General features: G+C 32.2%; 1 protein-coding gene across 1 annotated transcript in view; it reads left to right on the forward strand.

Annotated features, from left to right (window-relative positions):
* The window catches only part of SYCP1 (synaptonemal complex protein 1), a 129628-nt gene that overhangs the window by 67787 nt on the left and 41996 nt on the right, over positions 1-19845 (forward strand). Inside the window, exons 21-28 of the mRNA XM_046645650.1 lie at positions 2421-2502; positions 5077-5139; positions 8072-8134; positions 8565-8627; positions 16338-16454; positions 16876-16986; positions 18141-18233; positions 18733-18807. Of these exons, the coding sequence (XP_046501606.1) occupies positions 2421-2502; positions 5077-5139; positions 8072-8134; positions 8565-8627; positions 16338-16454; positions 16876-16986; positions 18141-18233; positions 18733-18807 (667 nt within the window). The remainder of the gene's footprint in view (positions 1-2420; positions 2503-5076; positions 5140-8071; positions 8135-8564; positions 8628-16337; positions 16455-16875; positions 16987-18140; positions 18234-18732; positions 18808-19845) is intronic.

Raw genomic sequence — 19845 nt, forward strand, 5'->3', positions numbered from 1 at the left:
TTAGTTTTTTTTTGAGGAAGATCAGCCCTGAACTTACACCTGCTGCCAATCCTCCTCTTTTTGCTGAGGAAGACTGGCCCTGAGCTAACATTCGTGCCCATCTTCCTCTACTTTATGTGTGGGACGCATGCCACAGCATGGCTTGCCAAGCTGTGCCACGTCCGCACCCGGGATCCGAACTGGTGAAGCCTGGGCTGCCAAAGCGGAATGTGCAAACCTAACCGCTGCGCCACCGGCCCAGGCCCTCCCAAATTATGTTATTTTGAACATTATCCATGTTTCTAGGTGTTTTCTCAATCTATTTTAATGGCTGTATACCAGTCAAGTGAATATAACATTATTTATTTCAATTCTTTTTATTTTTGGATATTTACATTTTCCAGTTTTTCACTCTCATAGATAATACTGTAGTAAACATCTTGGCACATACAGTTTTTTCCCTTATTTTGAATTTGATTGGATAAATTTCAAGCAGTAGATTTATTGTCACATTCAGGAATAATTATTTCAATGACTTTTGATAGTCAAATGGTTTCTAATTCATTATATTGGTTGCAAACCATGCAATATTGTGTGAAAATGCTGATTCCAAAATGTTTTAATTGGTTTTGGGTAATATGAATTCATTTGATAATATAACAGATAAAAACAACTCGTTCTTATGATTTGTAATTTTCATTTTTTGGGTGAGCTTTGGAATTTTTCATGTTTGCTTGCTAGGATTTTTTCTTTCTGAAGTTACTTATACTGGTTGCCCACTAATATTTTGAGGTCTTGATTGTTTTCTTATTGATTTATTTAAGCTTTAAAAAATATGTTAATCCTTTATTTTGTTTTATTTGCAGCACATATTTTCCCCAACTTGTATTCCTTTCACTTTGTGTAATTTTTTTGTCATACAGAAGTTTTTTGATTTTGTGTTAAATCTAATTGCCTTTCCTTTTGTAATTTTTCCCATTGCTTTTATACTTAGAAATCTTTTGCCTGCCTGAAATCAAATATTAATCTTTAGTTTTTAAAAAAATTGACATATTGATATTTATCTTTCTCTTTTTCAAATAATAAAAATGTTTCAAGGTATCAATTTACTTTTTTCTTTCTTCCTTTTTTTTTTCATGAGGAAGATTGGCCCTGAGCTAACATCTGTTGGCAATCTTTGTCTTTTTTTGCTTGAAGAAGATTGTCGCTGAGCTAACGTCTGTGCCAGTCTTCCTCTATTTTGTATGTGGGACACCACCACATCATGGCTTGATGAGTGGTGTGTAGGTTCATGCACAAGATCCAAACTAGCGAACCCTGGGCTGCTGAAGTGGAGCACACGGACTTAACCACTATGCCACCAGGCCAGCCCAATACCAATTAAAATCCTAATACTCAATTAAATAGTAAATATCCTGGATTCAGTTTTTGCAGGGAATATTATTCCACATGATTGAATACTGTTCCATGCATACAGGTTAGACCCAGCAACATATTAGTGGTAATAAGAAAGACAAGAATTAAAAATAGCTTCAAATATCCATCTGAGGGGGCCGGCCCGGTGGCGCAGCGGTTAAGTTCACACGTTCTGCTTCTCGGCGGCCCGGGGTTCACTGGTTCGGATCCCGGGTGCGGACATGGCACTGCTTAGCAGCCATGCTGTGGTAGGTGTCCCACGTATAAACTAGAGGAAGATGGGCACAGATGTTAGCTCAGAGCCAGGCTTCCTCAGCAAAAAGAGGAGGACTGGCAGTAGTTAGCTGAGGGCTAATCTTCCTCCAAAAAAAAAAAAAAAAATCCATCTGAGACAAAGCACCATTGTTCTCATGTGCAACAGGCAGATGTTAAGTTTAAAAAATTTTGAAAGGATAATACATGCATATGGTGCAAAATTCAAAGAGACAAAGGAGCACATGGTGAAAGAAAACTATTTTTCTTGACCTTTGTCTTCCTGCTGTCCAGCACTGCACCCCAGAGGTATCACTGTTTGTTGTGTATGTTTCCAGAGATACAATATACATATATAAGGATATATGTGTATGCAAATATCTCAGTTGTGTAGTTCTTCATTAAAATCACTTGAATTTAAGTTCCTAATTTATTTGTATAAAATTGACTATGTCTTAGAATGATGACTATTTTATGACTAAAGAACGGTATAGTGAAATCTTGACTTAAATAAGAAATTAGTGTTTCTTTTTAGGAGTTTTTCTAATGGAAAAATGACTATAAGAATCCACATAATTAATTTCAAAATAAATGTATAAATTAAATATAAGAGTAGAAGTGTGCCTGTGGGTATCAAGGCTTGAAAAATTACCAAACAAAATTAAAAGATTAATCAACAAAAAAGTAATAGTCAACCATTTTAGAAATCCTGGAAAAGGAATAAAATGAAAATAGAAAGTTTATTACAATGTCACTCTCCCATTTCCTTTAAGGAATGAACTGGAATCTGTGAGAGAAGAACTAAAACAGAAAGGAGATGAAGTTAAATATAAATTGGACAAGAGTGAAGAAAATGTATGTTATATTTAATGATCAATTGTATCACAAAATTTCAAATCATAAAAGCAACACCATGTGTCTAAAAAAAAGAAGTGTGCTATTGAATTACTAGTGATATAGGGACTGTTGTACGCTGTTGATTTAAAAATATAGGCAAAGCTGGGTTGTTTTGCATATGTGGTTTATATCTAGAAGGAAATCGTGGCATAATTCTAAATTTCTTTCATAAGTGATCCATGTTTAATGTCGATTTACATTTTTAGGCTAAATAAAAGGCTCATGCTTTAGTAATACAGAATATACTGGTAAATTGATTAATAAGTTTGTATTGTGCTTTGGTGGGTATGATTTCAACAAGTTGAGATAAGAAGATTTTTAGGGAAGAATGTCACAAAAGTGGAATAGTATAAGTTACGTGACATGACTATAGTATATAACATAACATAGTCTGGGGAAAATTCTGCCAAAATGGAAAGATCAAGCTGGATTGTTGAAGGTCTTGACTATGATTTTTCATTCATTCAACAAATATTATTGACTACCTACTATGTATCAGGTACTGTTCTAGGTGTTGAGTTTGGATTTCATTTGTTTTCTGGACAATGGTGATCCAATTAAGGTTTTTTATTAGGGAACTGACATTTTTAATCTTTAAGAATGAAATGGGGAGAGGTGAAAGGCACTGAAATCAGTTGGAAGGCAGTCTTGAAAGCTCTGAAAAACATCTTGGAGACGAGATCCGGCGTGTTCAGGGTGATATGGCCGTAGGTGGATTGTAATTAGTCTTTGGGTGGTAAACATGTTGTAATCTACACGGAAATTGAAATATATAATGACATGCACCTGTAATTTATATAATGTTATAAATCACTGTTACCACAATAAAAAAAGAATTAAAAAAAATCTTGAAGAGGGCTGTGGCCTAGTTTAGTTCACTTACTTATTCCTAAACCAATCATTGTAGTTAGGGGATAGGGTAATCTAGCCCAACCTGATCTGGGTGACCACTCTTGGAGACAGATCAGCCTCCATCAAACTGCATGAACTTAGCAGGATTACTGTGGAATTTACAATAAAGAAGTCTTTTTTAGGAAAGAATGGTGGCAAAATTAAAAACATAGGTCCTCTATAGAAGTGTTATTAGAGCCCATAGAAGAGGCATCTAATTCAAACTTGAGTTAGGACAAGCATCCTGAAAGAGGTGGCCTTCAGTTTGAAACCTTAGATTAATAGGAATTAGTGTAAGGCAGAGGGGTGGACATGACGTATGAGAAAGCCTGAAAGTATGAGAGGGCCTGTCATTTTTAAGCAACTATAAGAAGTTCATTTTGGCTATAAGGTAGCGTTTAAGACAGTGGTGATACTGGAGAGAGTAGGGAAAGATGAAAGAGGGGAGATGAGGATGGGAGGAGGTGAAGGTAAATCATTTAAGGTCTCATAGCTATATTTGGGAGTTTGAAGTTATTGAAGAGTTTTGATATGAAAAGTGTCATAATCCTATTTACACTTTAGAAAGTTGTAAGACTATTGGAATAGTCAAAGGATGAGATGAATGAATATTTTTAAGGGCTTACAATGGACCAGAAATATTGTAGGTTCGTTATATATGTTATTTAACCAGAAGTCATATTATTGCTCATTTTATGAATTAGGAAATTGGGACTCCAAAGGGTAAAAAATTTTGAAAGGCTATATGACAAGTAATAGAGCTGGCCTTCTAACATTCTTTAGACTATGCTACATTTTTTACTCTCAAGAAGCTAGTTTTTTCTTTGTTTTATGTTTACTAAATTCAACCAGAAAAAACTGAATTTAATCTCCTAACTTGTATGTAATTCCGTACTTTAAAATTTGTGTCAGAGGCTGCTGCAAAACACTAGTTTTGTTTGTGATAGGGAAAAACATGAATTTGATGTTTAATGTAAAATAAAAATCCTCTACTAAGAATTCAAATTTATTTTACCAATGTAGAAAATGTTAGTGATGAGTTAAGGGAAAAAACCTGAAATGCAAGACAAGTTGTTAGCATACTAAAGCTTCCCAAGGTTAGATTTCAGTTTACCTCTTGAAACAGTTTCCCAGAAAGAATCCAAGTTACAAATATTTCTCAGCTACTTTGCCTGACACTGAAATTTGTTACACTCTTCTTTTCCCCATCCACTACCTTATCTCAGACATTTATTGTTTCATACATACTTTAGCTGACCCTAAAATTACTCATCTTTAAAATGGAGAAAATAATCCCTGTTCTTTGTATATCATTGGGTTATTACAAGGTTCAGATTAATAAATGTGTGAAATATGTATTTAAGATATTGTAAACATTTATATACAAGACAGTTTTTAAAAATTCAAGATAAACTGGGAAGGCTGATAAAATATTGCAAAGTGATACTGGGCTAAGATAAGAATGATGAACATTAGCATAAAAACATTAGCAATTTATTTTAGAAAAAGGATACTGAAACTGGGAGAACTGATAACTATTTTTGTGGAAATATAAGACAACTTTATAATTTCTGGAAGATACTCATAGAAGAAAGAAATTCTGTTAACATTTTTAATCTGATGTCAAATAATATTTTTTAGGCTCGAAGCATTGAATGTGAAGTTTTAAAAAAAGACAAACAAATGAAGATATTGGAAAACAAGGTATTATCAAATTGCAAAAAAATGTTTGTGAATAGAGACTTTGTACAATATACGTATGACTAAATTCTTTAGGGCCAGCCTTTACTCTGTCCTGTACAAAGAAATCTCAATTCACCTTTGAAGGCTTTGAGGAATAATGTCGGATTTTTACTGCAAGTTTCTTTGAAGAGGCTGTACATTCAGAAGTTTTGCACAATGCTTTCAAAGGGCAAAGGTTCATTAAACTCGTCTGTAGCTATCTCTTCCCTTTCCCCAAATTTCATATTCTTAGCAGGTGCATTTGTTGTGGATATCCTTAGAATGGCAAGATGCTTTTAAAAATCATTCTTAGACATTTCTCCTATTCCTATAATCAAGGTTGCTGTGGGAAAATTTCTGTTCTCTTTATGTGAAGTGTTTTTTCTGCCTGAGTCCCCATCCCGATTCATTTATCCTTTCTCTACACCTCACCACATGCTTGTCCTAAACTTGACCTTCTATACAGTGAGTAGTCCTCTGGAAAGTATAATTCACTTTCTACAATTCTGACATCTAATAATCAACACCATCTTCTTCTACCTAGAATTCTGGTGAATAAAATTCGTTTCTATGTACATGGATTATTTTACTTAAAAACGAACTGTGATAATTTAAAGCCTTTTCAAGAATTTCTTGGCATTCCAACAAATATATTTATCTTAATTAGCCTTAAATTTGGAGATTATTTAAATGTAAAAGGAGTGAAAACTTGTTATTTTAATTTTCATTACCTTGTTCAGAAGGAAGAGAAAGTGAGATGGGACAGTCAAAATTACATTCAAAGTTAATAGTTCTGATGTCCTTATCATTAGTAAAAAATACACATTTTTTGGACTGTGTAGTAATGCCAGTTATAAAGATGGCTTTTTAGGAAAAGCTGAGTAGGAGAAAGGTATGGTCATCACCATTAGCTCTCAGGGGAATAAGTTTTAATGGTCTGAAGAAGGGAGAAATACATGAAACGTGCTTTCTCGGGCAAAGTTATAAATGGGTGATGCTTCAAACTGATATTCTTTAAATTTGTCCAGCATTCGTTTGGTAAGGCCAAGAAGTAACCAATTTTTCTGTCTCTATTGAGTTTTAAATTTTACATTTTTTATTACCAGAAGTTTTAATTAGTTCTTTTAAAAATATGTTTAATCATCTTTTATAGTCTCCTGTTCTTGTTCATAGTTTCAAGCCTTTAACTTTTAAAAATATGTTAAGTGTTTTAATTTGATATTCTTTGTCTGATAATTCCAGTGTCTGAAGTCTTTTCAGATCCAATTCCACTTTTTGTTCTTTCTGCTCATTGAGCCTTTTTTTTTTTTTTAATGATACCTTGGAATTTATTTGTGGGAATTCTTTGAGGCTTGTGTTGAAGTTGATACCCTTCCAAAAAGACTTTCTTGGGAGCGCTCCTAACCAGGAACCATTTTAAACTAAATTCTCCACTTTAAGTTTTTCTAGATCATAGAAGTAGTATGAATTCAGCTTATAAAACCATATAAGGCCAGCTTATGGCTACAAATTATCAGGAAAGATTTTCATGCCTTTCACTCAGTGCTGGGGTCAAGATAGACAAGTTTCCTTACTGTTCCCTTCTGTGTGGCAGATTTATTTCTTGTTTACACTTTCACTGAGTAGTTAAGTCCTTTGAGATTTTGGCTTTATACAGGATTGCATTCTTGGATTCCATACTTTTAGTGAGCTCTCAGTTTTATTTCCTATCTCCCTTACCTTAGGTAGGTTTGGCAGGTATCCTTAGGCCAAATGCTGACTTTGGTGTTAGCGCCGAACTTACTGTTATCACTTTAAAGTGATAACATCAAGTAAGCAGATTCCTTACTTTCTAACCATTTACTTTTAAATTATTTTTATTAGAAAGGTTGTTCAGAGTATTTAGGTGGCTTTTCTGCCAAAAATGGAAATCTTTGATGTTTTTAATAAATAAAAATTCTGTAACCCAATAATTTCACCAGCTAATATGTTTATACCAGTCAAATTGGCATGAAAATCAGTAAAATATTTTTCACTTTTCTATAGTGTTTCTTCCTTAGTCTTCTTTTGAGTTTTTGCAATAAACCATTTGTGGGAGATGGGGCACATTACAATTTAGATAAAATAAATTACTTGTGAACAGCAGTGCCAAATATTATTCAGTTTCAGAACAGTAGCTGACTATTGACTGCACGTGACTCTTGCAAGAAGAATACTTAACAGAATATTTTATGCTAATAAGGGAGATTAAAAAATTTTTTCCATCGGAGTTTCTTACTACTTTGAAGGAAATTTGAAAAATTAACATATCTGTGATGTTTTAGGACCCTTTAGAAATCTGTGCTGCTTTTATGGTACTCCAAATATTTCTTGGGCTAATACCTCTTAGTCCAATTCTGCCTGTGTACCCAGGTGACATAATCCCTCAAAGTGAGATAAAAAAAAGTGGGTTAGCTGATATTCCTATAAAAAGAGTTAGAATGTAGTTAGGAGGAAATAGAGTACCATATTATTTCCCTTCCCCAAATATAATAAGTAAAAGAGACTCAGAAATGAGAAATGGGGAATAATGAGGAGGGAAGAAGACAAATTATCGTTATTCCTACCTCTGGCTGTGGCTTTTCAAAATCCAGTTAATATTGTAATTCAGCCTTCTATATAGGGTTGACCAAGAGGCACATTTTCCTTAAAGTGGTTGAATTCAAATGTTCTTTAAGTAGATTAAGAAATGGTAAGAATTTCACATTTTTGTTGAGATAACCTTTATGTAAATTCATACTTGTTCACATGATTTTTGACATTAATGGAATTATTTAACAACGTGATTTTTGAAGTGACTTCTATATTACTTTATACAATCTTTTTGTTAGTCTGAAATTACTTATTTTGACTGGAATATTGAATAAAATAATTATAATTTCTCATAATTTTTTAGTGTAACAATTTAAGGAAACAAGTTGAAAATAAAAGCAAGTATGTCGAAGAACTCCAGCAGGAGGTATGTGCTGATTCCCAAAATCAAACTATTTTTAAAAATCCCTACTTTTTCACTATAGTGTTTTTTTTCTTTGAAAGATTGGCACCTGAGCTAACATCTGTTGCCAGTCTTCTTTGTTTTCTTCCCAAAGTCCCCCCAGTACCTAGTTGTATATTCTAGTTGTGAGTGCTTCTGGTTGTGCTATGTGGGACGCTGCCTCAGTGTGGTTTGATGAGTAGTACCATGTCTGTGCCCAGGATCCAAACCGGTGAAACCCTGGGCTGCCAAAGTGGAGTGCACAAACTTAACCATTTGGCCACGGGGCCGGCCCCTCACTACAGTTGTTGAGAATAAGTCTTTCCTTTCCCTTTAGTGATTTCAGTCTAAGTGGCAGTGTATGTTTGAATCACTTTGGTACTAAACATACTTCTTTATTTTTAACTTTTAACAGAATAAGGCCTTAAAGAAAAAGAGTACAGCAGAAAGCAAGCAACTGAATGTTTACGAGATGAAGGTATTTGGAATCTTTATTCTTGTTTTTAAAATATTAGTAAATAGATGAGAATTTAGGAATTTTATACCCTTCATTTATATTTTAACAGTTATTTTCAAACATTATCTTTTGAGGTTGTGGGAATCAAACCTTTTAGTTGTAATAGAGTGCTCATCTATGATTTAGCTGTGTTAAAATCTTGGCCATATTTTGTTTGTCATCTGGTTCCCAATTCCTTGAACAATGACCTACACTTAGTAAGCACTCAATAAATAGTTTTTGAATCTTGAATGGAAAGCAGTGGTTGTCAGTATATTAAATATGTGCCTTTTTTGGGAAAGCAAAAATCTTATACCTTCTTTTAATACTAATTGAAATTAAAAGTATGTAAATATTGTGATTAGAAATGAAAACAAATAAGAAGTCTCATAAGCTGCTGGAATTACATATAAAAGAAGTTGATACGTATATCTTGTAATTCAGCCTTTCTTTATCTAGGTAGAATTAAAAGAAATATACAAAATATTCTTAGCAGCCTTACTTGTAGGAGTCCTAAACCGAAGACAACATGGATATCCATCAATAGCATCTTTTTTTTTTTTTTTTAAAGATTGGCACCTGAGCTAACAATTGTGGCCAATCTTTTTTTTTTTAAAATTTTTTCTGCTTTATCTCCCCAAATCCCCCCTGGTACATAGTTGTATATCTTAGTTGCAGGTCCTTCTAGTTGTGGCATATGGGATGCCACCTCAATGCGGCCTGACGAGCGGTGACATGTCTGCACCCAGGATCCTAACCCTGGGTCACCGCAGTGGAGTGTGTGAACTTAACCACTCGGCCACGGGGCTGGCCCCCAGATCAGTAGCATCTTATAATTCAATAGAAAATGACTCTAAGATGACTCAGATGTTAGAATTAGCAATTCTTTCATGCAGCTATTATAAGTATATTCAATGATGGAAAGGAAAGTATGATTATAATGAAATAACAGATGGGGAATCTCAGTGAAGAAATGGAAACTTTAAAAAAGAATCAGATGGAAATTCTAGAAGTGAAAAGTAAAATATCTTAAACAAACAAACTTCAGTAGTCCTACTAGTAGATTGAAGACGGATGAAGAAAGTGTCAGTGAACTTGAAGCTGGATCAATAGAAATTATCTAGTTAGAGAAATACAGAAAAAAAAAAAAAAGGACATGGTACCTCAGTGGCCTGTGGAACAATATCAGGTGGTTTTAGATGTGTAATTGGAGTCCCTGAAGAAGAGGAGAGAGAGAATAGGGCAAAAGAAAATTATTTGAAGAATTTCTCACATTTAATTAAAAGATAAACTTCCAGATCTGTGGTTCTTAGCAAATCCACAGTAAATAAATAGAAAGAAAACCATACCTAGGCAGGTATGTTTTAGTCAAAGTGCTAAATCTAAAGATAAAGAGAAACTTTTAAAAGCAGCCAGAGAAAAACATCACATTGCATACAAGGAGATAGTGACACAAATGATGGCTGACCTTGAATCAGGACAGTGAAGCCCAGATAACAAAGGAAAGACATCTGTAAAATGCTGATAGAAATAAGCTGTCAAACCAGAATTCTGTATGCAGCAAAAATAAGGACATTGAGAACTGCACTAAATGCTAAAGAAGTGTGATAGGAATTTTTTCAGGCTGAAGGAAAATGACATCAGATGAAAACTTGAATCAGTGGAAGCAATGAAAAGTGCTAGGAAATGGTAAACATGTAGTTGAATATAAAAAGCTATGTATTTTTCTTCTCTTAATTTTTTAAAGGGTTTATATGGCTACTTAAAGCAAAAAAAATTGCTATTATAGAGTTAATAAGATAGAGGACAACCATAGGACAAAGGACAGGAGGGTAAATACAACTTTTGTTGAAAGATTTTTACATTATGCACGAAGTACTACAATATTAAGTGTTAAGTAGACTATGGTAAGTTAGTGATACACATTTTCCTCCCTAGAGCAGCCACTATAAAATAATGCAGAGACATAGTGAAAAAGCCAATAAAGGAATTGAAATGGAATACTAAAAAATTTTGATAAACCCAAAAGGAGAAGCAAAAAAACAAAAAAGAGACGACATGAATAGAAAGAAAAGACCAAAATGATATATCTGAACCCAGCCATATCTGTAATTACCTTAAGTATCAATGGGCTAAATATTTTAATAAAAAGTTAGAGATTATTAGTCTGTATTAAAAAATCAAGGCTGACCACTCATAGGTGGAAGTTAATATATTGACAAGGAGATCTGATTGGTGGTTACCAGGGAAAAGGGGGGGTGGGAGGAGGGCACAAAGGGGGAAGTGGTGTACCCACAACATGACTAACAAAAATGTACAACTGAAATCTCACAAGGTTGTAATCTATCATAACATTAATAATAAAAAAAAAGATATTTAAAAAAAAATCAAGGCTGAACCATATGCTGCCTGTAAGAGACACTCTTTATTTAATATAAAGATACAAAGAAGTTGAAAGTAAAAAGATGAAAAAAAAGATATACTCTGCAAATAGTAAGAATAGGAAAGCTACAGTGACAATTTTAATAACACATAAAATAGATTGAAATATAAGGAGTTTTATCAGCGATCCACAGGGGCATTTTATAATGATAAAGGTGTCAATTAATCAAGAAGATACAATGATCATGGATATGTTTATACTTAATAACAGAGCTTTACAATACATGAAACAAAAACTTAAAAAACTAAAATGAGAAACAGACAGTTTCATAATCATAGTTGTAATACCTCTCTTTCAGCAACTGATACAACTAGTAAAAAATTGATAAGAATATAGAAAATCTGAACACTATTAACTACCTTGACTTAATTCACGTTTGTAGAATACTATAGTTACAACTGTAAATTCTTTTGATGTGCATGTAGAATGTGTAGCAAGATAGATCATATGCTGGGCCATAAGACAAGTCTCCATAGATTTACAAAAGATTGAAGTCTTACAGAGTATATTCTCTCACTACTACAGAATTAAATTAGAAGTAAGTAACCATAAGATATCTAGAAAAACCTAAATATTCCGAAATTATACAACACACTAGTAAATAATTCATGGGCCAAAGAAGAAATCACAAGAAAAATGAGAACTTATTTTAAACTGAATAATAAAGAAGTATAACATATCAAAATTTGTGGGATGCAAATAAAGCAGTTCTGGGACGGAAATTTATAAACAATATTTATTTTAGAAAAGAAGAAATGACCTAGGTTTTCATCTAGAAACTGAAAAAAGGTGAGCAAATTAAACCCAGAGAAAGTAGATAAAAGGAAATAAAAATAAGAAGAGAGGTCCAAGAAATAAAAAAGAGACAAAAAATTAATGAAGTCAAAAGTTGATTCTTTGAAAAATATTAATAAAATTGAGAAGCCCTTAGCAGGATTGAATACAAAAAGAGAGAATAAAATTCACTAAAGGCAGGAATGAAATAGAACATTATTAACATACACACTATAAATATTAAAAGATAACAAGGGGATGTCATGAACAACTTTATGCGAATAAATTTGAAACCTAGGTGAAATGGGCTAATTTCTTGGAAAACCCAATTTACTAAAACTGACACAAGATGAAAGGGAAAATCTGAAGAGCCATGTATCAGGAAAATTGAATCTGTTATTAAAAATGTCCTGGAGAAAAATCCATATTTGGAAGGTCTCACTGGTAAATTCTAACAACACTTCAGGAAGAAATAATACCAGTCTTTCACAAACTCTTCCAAGAAATAGAAGAGGGAGAACTAGTTTTTTGATACTAAATCCTGACAAAGACATTTACAAGAAAATAAAATTACAGACCAATATACCTTATAAATATGGATATAAAATCCTTAACAAAATATTAGTAAAGCTAATCTAGTGATATGTTAAAACCATATTACATTGAACAAGTGGGGATTTACCTTAGGAATGTAAGATTGGCTTAAGATTTGAAATTCTCAAATTTTTCAAATTATCAAATACTTTATTCTATTAAGTAATAAAAGAAAAATTATATAATCATCTCAATGGTTGCAGAAAAGCATTTGACAAAATTCAATACTCATTCTTGATACAAATTTTCAATAAACTAGGAATAGAAGGAGACTTCCTCAGTCTGATACAGAACAGCTACAAAATACCTAAAACTAGCATCATGCTTAATTATGATAGGCCAAATTCTTTCCCTTTAACATCAAGAACAATGTCTGCTCTTCAACATTATATTGGAAGTTCTAGCTAGCACATTAAGACAAAAAGAAATAAAAGGTATATAGATTGGAAAAGAATATGTAAAACTGTCTCTTCTTAAGTGATGTGATTGTCTACATTGAAAATTCTAAGGTTTTTACAAAGGCGGTAGTATACTAGTGAGTGAACTTGGCAAAGTCATGGGACACAACGTCAATTGCCAAAAATCAGTTGTCTTTCTATATATAAATACAGCTACTAACTGAAAAATGAATTTTAAAATACAATGCCACTTAACAGTAGTATCAAAATCCATATAATAGAGATAAATTAAATAAAATATGTGGAAGACTCATACACACAAAAGTACCAACATTGCTGACACAAATTAAAGAAGACCTAAGTAAGTACATATGTATCATGTTCATTGATTGGATACCTTAATATCTTTAAGATGTCAGATTTTCCCAAATTGGTCTAGAGATTCCATCAATCCCCATCATAATTCCAGCACTTTTTTTCTAATTTATAGACCTTGACAAGCTGCTTGTAAATGTATATGAATGTTCAAAGGACACAAGAATTTTGAAAAAGCAGAATCAGGTTGGAGGATTTAGGCTCCCTGATTTGAAGATTTACTATAAAGCTACAGTAATCAAGACAGTATACTATTATGAGGATAACAAAGAGATCAATGGACTGTCATAGAAAGTTCAGAAATAGATTAATTGACATGTGATTGATGGATTTTCAGCAAAGATGCCAAAAAAATTCAATGGGAGAAATGAAAGTCTTTTCAACAAGTGTTCTAGAATAACTGGATATACGTATGGGAAAGTAAAAAACCTCGACTCCTACTTTAAACAATAGACAAAAGTTAATTTTGAATGGGTTATAGACATAAAATCTTAAACTGTAAAGCTTCTGGAAGAAAACATAGGAGAGTATCTTTATGGCCTGGGAGTTAGCAGACTTCTTAGGAAGGGCACAGAAAGCAATATTCATGAAAAATATGATAAATTAGACCTCATCAAAATCTCAAAGATCTGCTTATCAAGAGGCATCATTAAGAAAATAAATAGACAAGGTACAAAGAAGGTGAAAATACTGACAAAAAACACATTTATTTGAAAGACAACATATATCCGGAATATATAAAGAACTCTTAAAACTCAACACTAAAAGATTCAAAATGGGGAAAAGACAACAACAAACAAAAAGCCTGATTAAAAAATGGGCAAAAGACTTGAATAGACATAGTTAATAAAGAACTCCTATACATCATAAAGTAACTGATGAAGCAAGCAAATAGATAAATGGGTGAAAGACATGAATAGAGATTTCACAGGACAGAAAACATCAGGAGTTAAACGTATTACATAATTTTTAGGAAAATGTAAATTTAGTGACAAGACTTCAGTCAAATATTTTTGTCTGATGCTATCAGCTGCTGATAAGGGTGTGAAGCAGGCAAAACTCATAATATTGTTTCTAGGAATTTAAATTGGCATATGTACTTTGGAAAATAATGTCATTATCTGGTAAAGGTGAACATGCAGCCTGCCCTATGACCCAGCAATTCCAATTCTAGGTATCTACTGCAGAGAAATTTTACACACTTACACTGGGAGATGTTTACAAGAACATTCACAGCGTTATTGTGTATACTAATCCCATATTGGAGACAACTGAATACATTAATAAACCATAGTATATTCATACCATATTACACCACTTAGTGAAAATGAAGGAACTGTGTTTACACACATAAATACCTGAAACATACTGCTGAATGAAAAATGCAAGACACAAAAATATGCGTACTATGAAAACATTATGTAAAATTCAAAACCAAAAAACTCTGAAATATTGATACATAGTTGTGCAGTAAAGCTATAAAGAAGAGCAAGGGAATAATGAATATTAAATTAAGAATCTTTGTTACACTTGAGGAGGCAGAAGGGGAAAACTAATGAAGAGAGGCACTCAGAAGCCTTTATCAATGTTGATAATGTTCTGTGTCTTAAAGTTGGTTGATTCATGGGTACAGAATACAGTCTGATTAATTGTTAAATTAAGCATACTTCCCTTTCCCAGTTCCTGTCCTTGCTTATACCCCCTCCTCAGTTCTAATTCAGCCCTTAGGTAATAAGTGATTTTGGAAGGTGGATGCTAATTAAGAGTCCTCTTTCTTTTGAAAATTACTATATTTGAGTCATATCTACATGACTCAGTAAATATCCGTACAAAGTAAATGAAAACAATTGGAATTGAAGGTGTTGATTATTTACAGAAAATTAATCTCATTGAGTATGCTTTTCGATGAAATCTGTTTTGTCTATTTTTCTTTAGTTGATTATGCTTTTAGTGTCATTTCCAAATCCATTGTTGTGAATGTTAACTCCTATTTTCTTCTAAGATTTATAGTTTTAGCTATTGCGTTTAGATCTTTAATCTGTTTGAGTTAATTTTTTTACATGGTGTCGAGGTAAGGGTCCAACTTCATTCTTTTCTATGTGAATATCAGTTGTTTCAGCAGGATTTGTTAAAGAAACTATTCTTTAACAAATTCTATTCATCAAAGGACACTAGCAAGAGAGTGAAAAGATAACCCATAGAATGGGAGAAAATATTTGCAAATCCTATATTTGGTAATGATCTAGTATCCAGAATATATAAAGAACACTTCCACTTCAACAACAAATACCAGTCACTGAAGGACACATACTGCATGATTCCTCATATTCCATATATGAGGTACCTAAAATGGTCAGACTCATAGAAGCAGAGATTAGAATGGTGATTATCAGGGACTGGGGGGAGGGGGAAGTGGAGAGGTGTTATTCAATTTGTATAAAGTTTCGGTTATGCAAGATAAATTAGTTCTAGAGGTCTACTGTACAGCATAGTGACTATAGTCAGCAATACTGTATTGTGCATTTAAAAATTTGTTAAGAGGGTAACTCTCATGTTAAGTGTTCTTATGACAAAACCAAAAAACAAAGGAAACTTTTAGAGGTGCTGGATGGGTCTATTACCTTAGTTGTTGTGATGGTTTCACAGGTGTATGCATATGTCCAAACTCATTAAATTGTATAATTAAATGTGTGTGGTTTTTTTGTTTATCAATTATACTTCAATACAGCTGTTTTTTTTTAAAAAAGAATGTTTTTTCTTTGAGTCACATGGGTGTTCTGTCCAAATGGAGTAGTTACTTTTTGTAACAAAAGATACTGAACGAAGACTAAGCAATTTAAATATTGTTGATAAATTCATTAAAAATAAACATATGGCTGCCTTTAAAATATTGCTTGTCAAGACTAACTACATATTTTATGGGAGAAGATAGATTTTGTGAAAAATAAAGCACATCACATCATATGAAAAATGTAAGGAAAATGACCCAACCATAATTTACATGAATAAGTAGTCTTTTAATGTTCATAAAACCACAAAATGAATACAGAATATTTTAAAATAATCCTCAGCATTTACTAATGTTCATGCTATTTTCTTTACTTAAAGGTCAGTAAATTAGAGCTAGAACTAGAAGGTGCCAAACAAAAATTTAGAGAAATGACTGACAGCTATCAAAAAGAAATTGAGGACAAAAAGATATCAGAAGAAAATCTTTTGGGAGAGGTAGGAAAAACTAAATATGTTTGAGAATTTGTTATGCTAAAACTCTATATTTGTTTATTAGTATTTTAAGAGAAAACTAATAATTCTTAATGTTTAAATTATGATTTTGATCTAATAAATTTATATTAGGGACAATTAATTAGTTTCTTAAGAAGCTAAAAATATCCTTGTTATTCTAAGTATTTGAGTATTGAGTAGTGTGTAATTATTTTGAAAAGATTAAATGATCATTACGGTGTTATACTGTCATTCTCACTTGATAGATCAAAACATCCTGAAATAAACCAAAACACTAATGCGTTTTCTACTTGCTTTTCTAATTTTCTCATGTTTGATTTCTGTGTTTTATGTGGTCTTCACATTTAGGTTAAATTTTTTTTTGTGCATTAATTTTAAGAAACACTTTTCATTTATTTGAAAGGTTGAGAAAGCAAAAGTAATAGCTGATGAAGCAGTAAAATTACAGAAAGAAATTGATATACGATGTCAACATAAAATAGCTGAAATGGTAGCACTTATGGAAAAGCATAAGGTAATTTTTTTCTTTTCTAATGTGTAATGAAAATTATTAATCAGAGCTTTATTTAAACATAAAAATGGTGAAATCAAGGTAGCACTCTGATTTGTCAGAGAGAATTATTGTCTATGCAACAATGACTAGTTATAGTTGGAATACCCTTGATCTTCCATTTAACAAAGTTTGATCTTAACCAAACAAAGCTGAGCTTGGGTGTCACTTCCTTGAGGAAATCTCTTCTCATCATCTATGATGGATGGAAGTAATCACTTTTTCTGAATTTTACCTAGTTGCCTCTTACAGTACTTTCCACCTTATATTTATTCAAGTATGTACCCAGGACATTTATCTCATTAATATTTCTATCCTCTACATGTGTCTAACACATACTAGCCTAAACGAATTTTTGTCAATGGAATAAATAGATGAAAGGCTTAATTTTTGTTGTGTTTGCAGGTGTGCCCTATTTTTTTATTGTTGTTTTAAAATAATCATTTTGTTAGGGAATTAAGCCTTATTCTCTTCAAGATTTGAAGAGTAGGTGGGTTATACCTACCTATTCATCTTTAAAATTTGTTGCTGGGATATAACATTATTATGAGGTAGCCAGTGAGGATTTGAAAAAATATTTTAAGTGACATTTGAACTCATAGATTTAAACATATTTGGTATGTCTCAGTGTAGTTCAGTTTTCATCCTTGTTTATACTCAAATTGTCTCATCTTTGGCCAGTGGGAGCCTCTTTAAAGTGGCTGGCAAGTCCTTTGACTTGACCCTAATAGTCTCTGATAGCTTTCTTCCTTTCTGTGATGACAAAATGTTCAAGACTCATCTTGTGTTTCTTGCCCAAGATCTGGAATCAGCCGCTTTTCTAAGAGGTTCTGGTGTTTCTAGCCTATTTTTTAAATTGTGAAATTCAGTGATTCTAATTAAAAAGAATTATTTCTTGCTCTTGTGTTAGATTATTTTCAAGACTGTTATCTATGTTTCATTGTTTATGTTTGATTAAACATATAATTGAAAAATTAAAAATATATGTTCAAATATATATATTACTGAATTCATAAGCATCATTTTCTGAAAATATTAAATCATAAAGATATTGGCCTTATTAAGAGATAATCTATTTGGGGTCTAATCTACCTAAATGTTTTCTCTGTTTAATGTAGCACCAATATGATAAAATCGTTGAAGAAAGAGACTCAGAGTTAGGACTTTATAAAAGCAAGGAACAAGAACAGTCATCAATGAAAGCATCTTTGGTGAGATAAAGAACAAATAGCAGTAAAAGCCAATTTTCATGTCAGTATGGCTGGTGGTAAAGAATAATATTAAATAAAACCATAATGTTTGAGCTATAGAATCAAAGAATCTTAGATCTGAAAGGGAACTTATAGAACTTATAGTTAAGTGGTTTTCCAATATAGTTTTTGAAATGGTGGTATGAACTCTTTCTAAAATGAAAAGCAATAAACTACAGTTAAGATAAGTTTGGAGCTCTGAGATTAGGAGAGGATGAAGAGGAGAGATACAATAGTATTAAATATTTCTTTAGAGAAAATTATGAAAAGTTTATCTAAATGAAATCTTTAGTTATGTTCCACTAGCAGCTTTCATATTAGTGGGCTTTTAAAGTGTATATATTTTATGAGTGAATTTGTTTCTCTATAAAACTAAGTTTATTTGTAATCCTACTTTGCATTTTCATTGTCATGAGAAATATATGGATGCACTTATAGACTTCATTTTCTTTTTCTTTAGGAGATTGAACTATCCAATCTCAAAAATGAACTTTCATCTGTCAAGAAACAACTTGAAATAGAAAGAGAAGAAAAAGTAAGTTTTGTGACATTATAGATAAAGTAATTGTAAGGTTAGGTGCAACTTCACATTTTTATAAGTGTGTCATATTAGAAAATAATATGATAAATTTGGGCAACTAGGGATTAGCTTTTTTTCCCCACAAAAGTATTTAGCATATTCCCTTGTTTAAATATTAAACACATATATATGTACACTTTGAGTAGGCGTGCTTTTAGATACACTATAAGTATTTGAGGAATATTATCTCATATATTATAAAATGCTTATATATTTAGATGTGTTTTTTTAGCTGTTCATCATGTTTCAGAAAAAAATGCTTTATATTTCTATGGTGTTTTGAAATTTGTAAAGTGAATTGACTCACACTTTAAAATGACAAATACTGTTTATCCTTTTTTGCTTCCTATACAACAGGCACTGTGCTTAGTACCCTACTCCCATCTAACTTAATCTTTACAACAATATTATAAAAATACTTATTATCTTCATTTTTACAGAGGTTAGGTTAAGATCACAGAGTGAAAATGTAAAATGGCTTAGAAATTAAACCTAAGTCTATTTTGCATGAGTCCAAATCCTGTTCTCTTCATTACTCTGCAACAACCTAGATAATGTGCACTTTCAATTTCAAGCCTTTCTGCATTTGTTCACTTTGTTTCTTGCATTTAATTCCTTTCTTCCTTTTATGGAAAATCTCACACATCTTTCACCTTGCAAAGATGAGCTTATTGTATATAGTATTCCCATAGCACTTTGTTCTGACATTAAAATAATTACGTTACTCTGTGACCTCCTTATATTTCAAGTTCTTCAAGGGCTAGGATTACATCTTATTTATCTTTGTTTTCTGTTTATCTGAGCACAGTACTTGAAAATTTTCTTTCAATAAACGTTTGTCAAAGGAATGACTAAATGGCTTTTTCTTTACCTGCAATAGTTAATATACATACTTACCTTTATCCTACTGTTTCAGTAAAAGAGAACTCCTGGTCTTTAATTACTCTTAATTTGTTTTTCAGTTTTTCCAGTTTTATTGAGATATAATTGACG

The sequence above is a fragment of the Equus quagga genome, chromosome 18, assembly GCF_021613505.1.
Source record: "Equus quagga isolate Etosha38 chromosome 18, UCLA_HA_Equagga_1.0, whole genome shotgun sequence".
Classification (NCBI taxonomy): domain Eukaryota; kingdom Metazoa; phylum Chordata; class Mammalia; order Perissodactyla; family Equidae; genus Equus; species Equus quagga.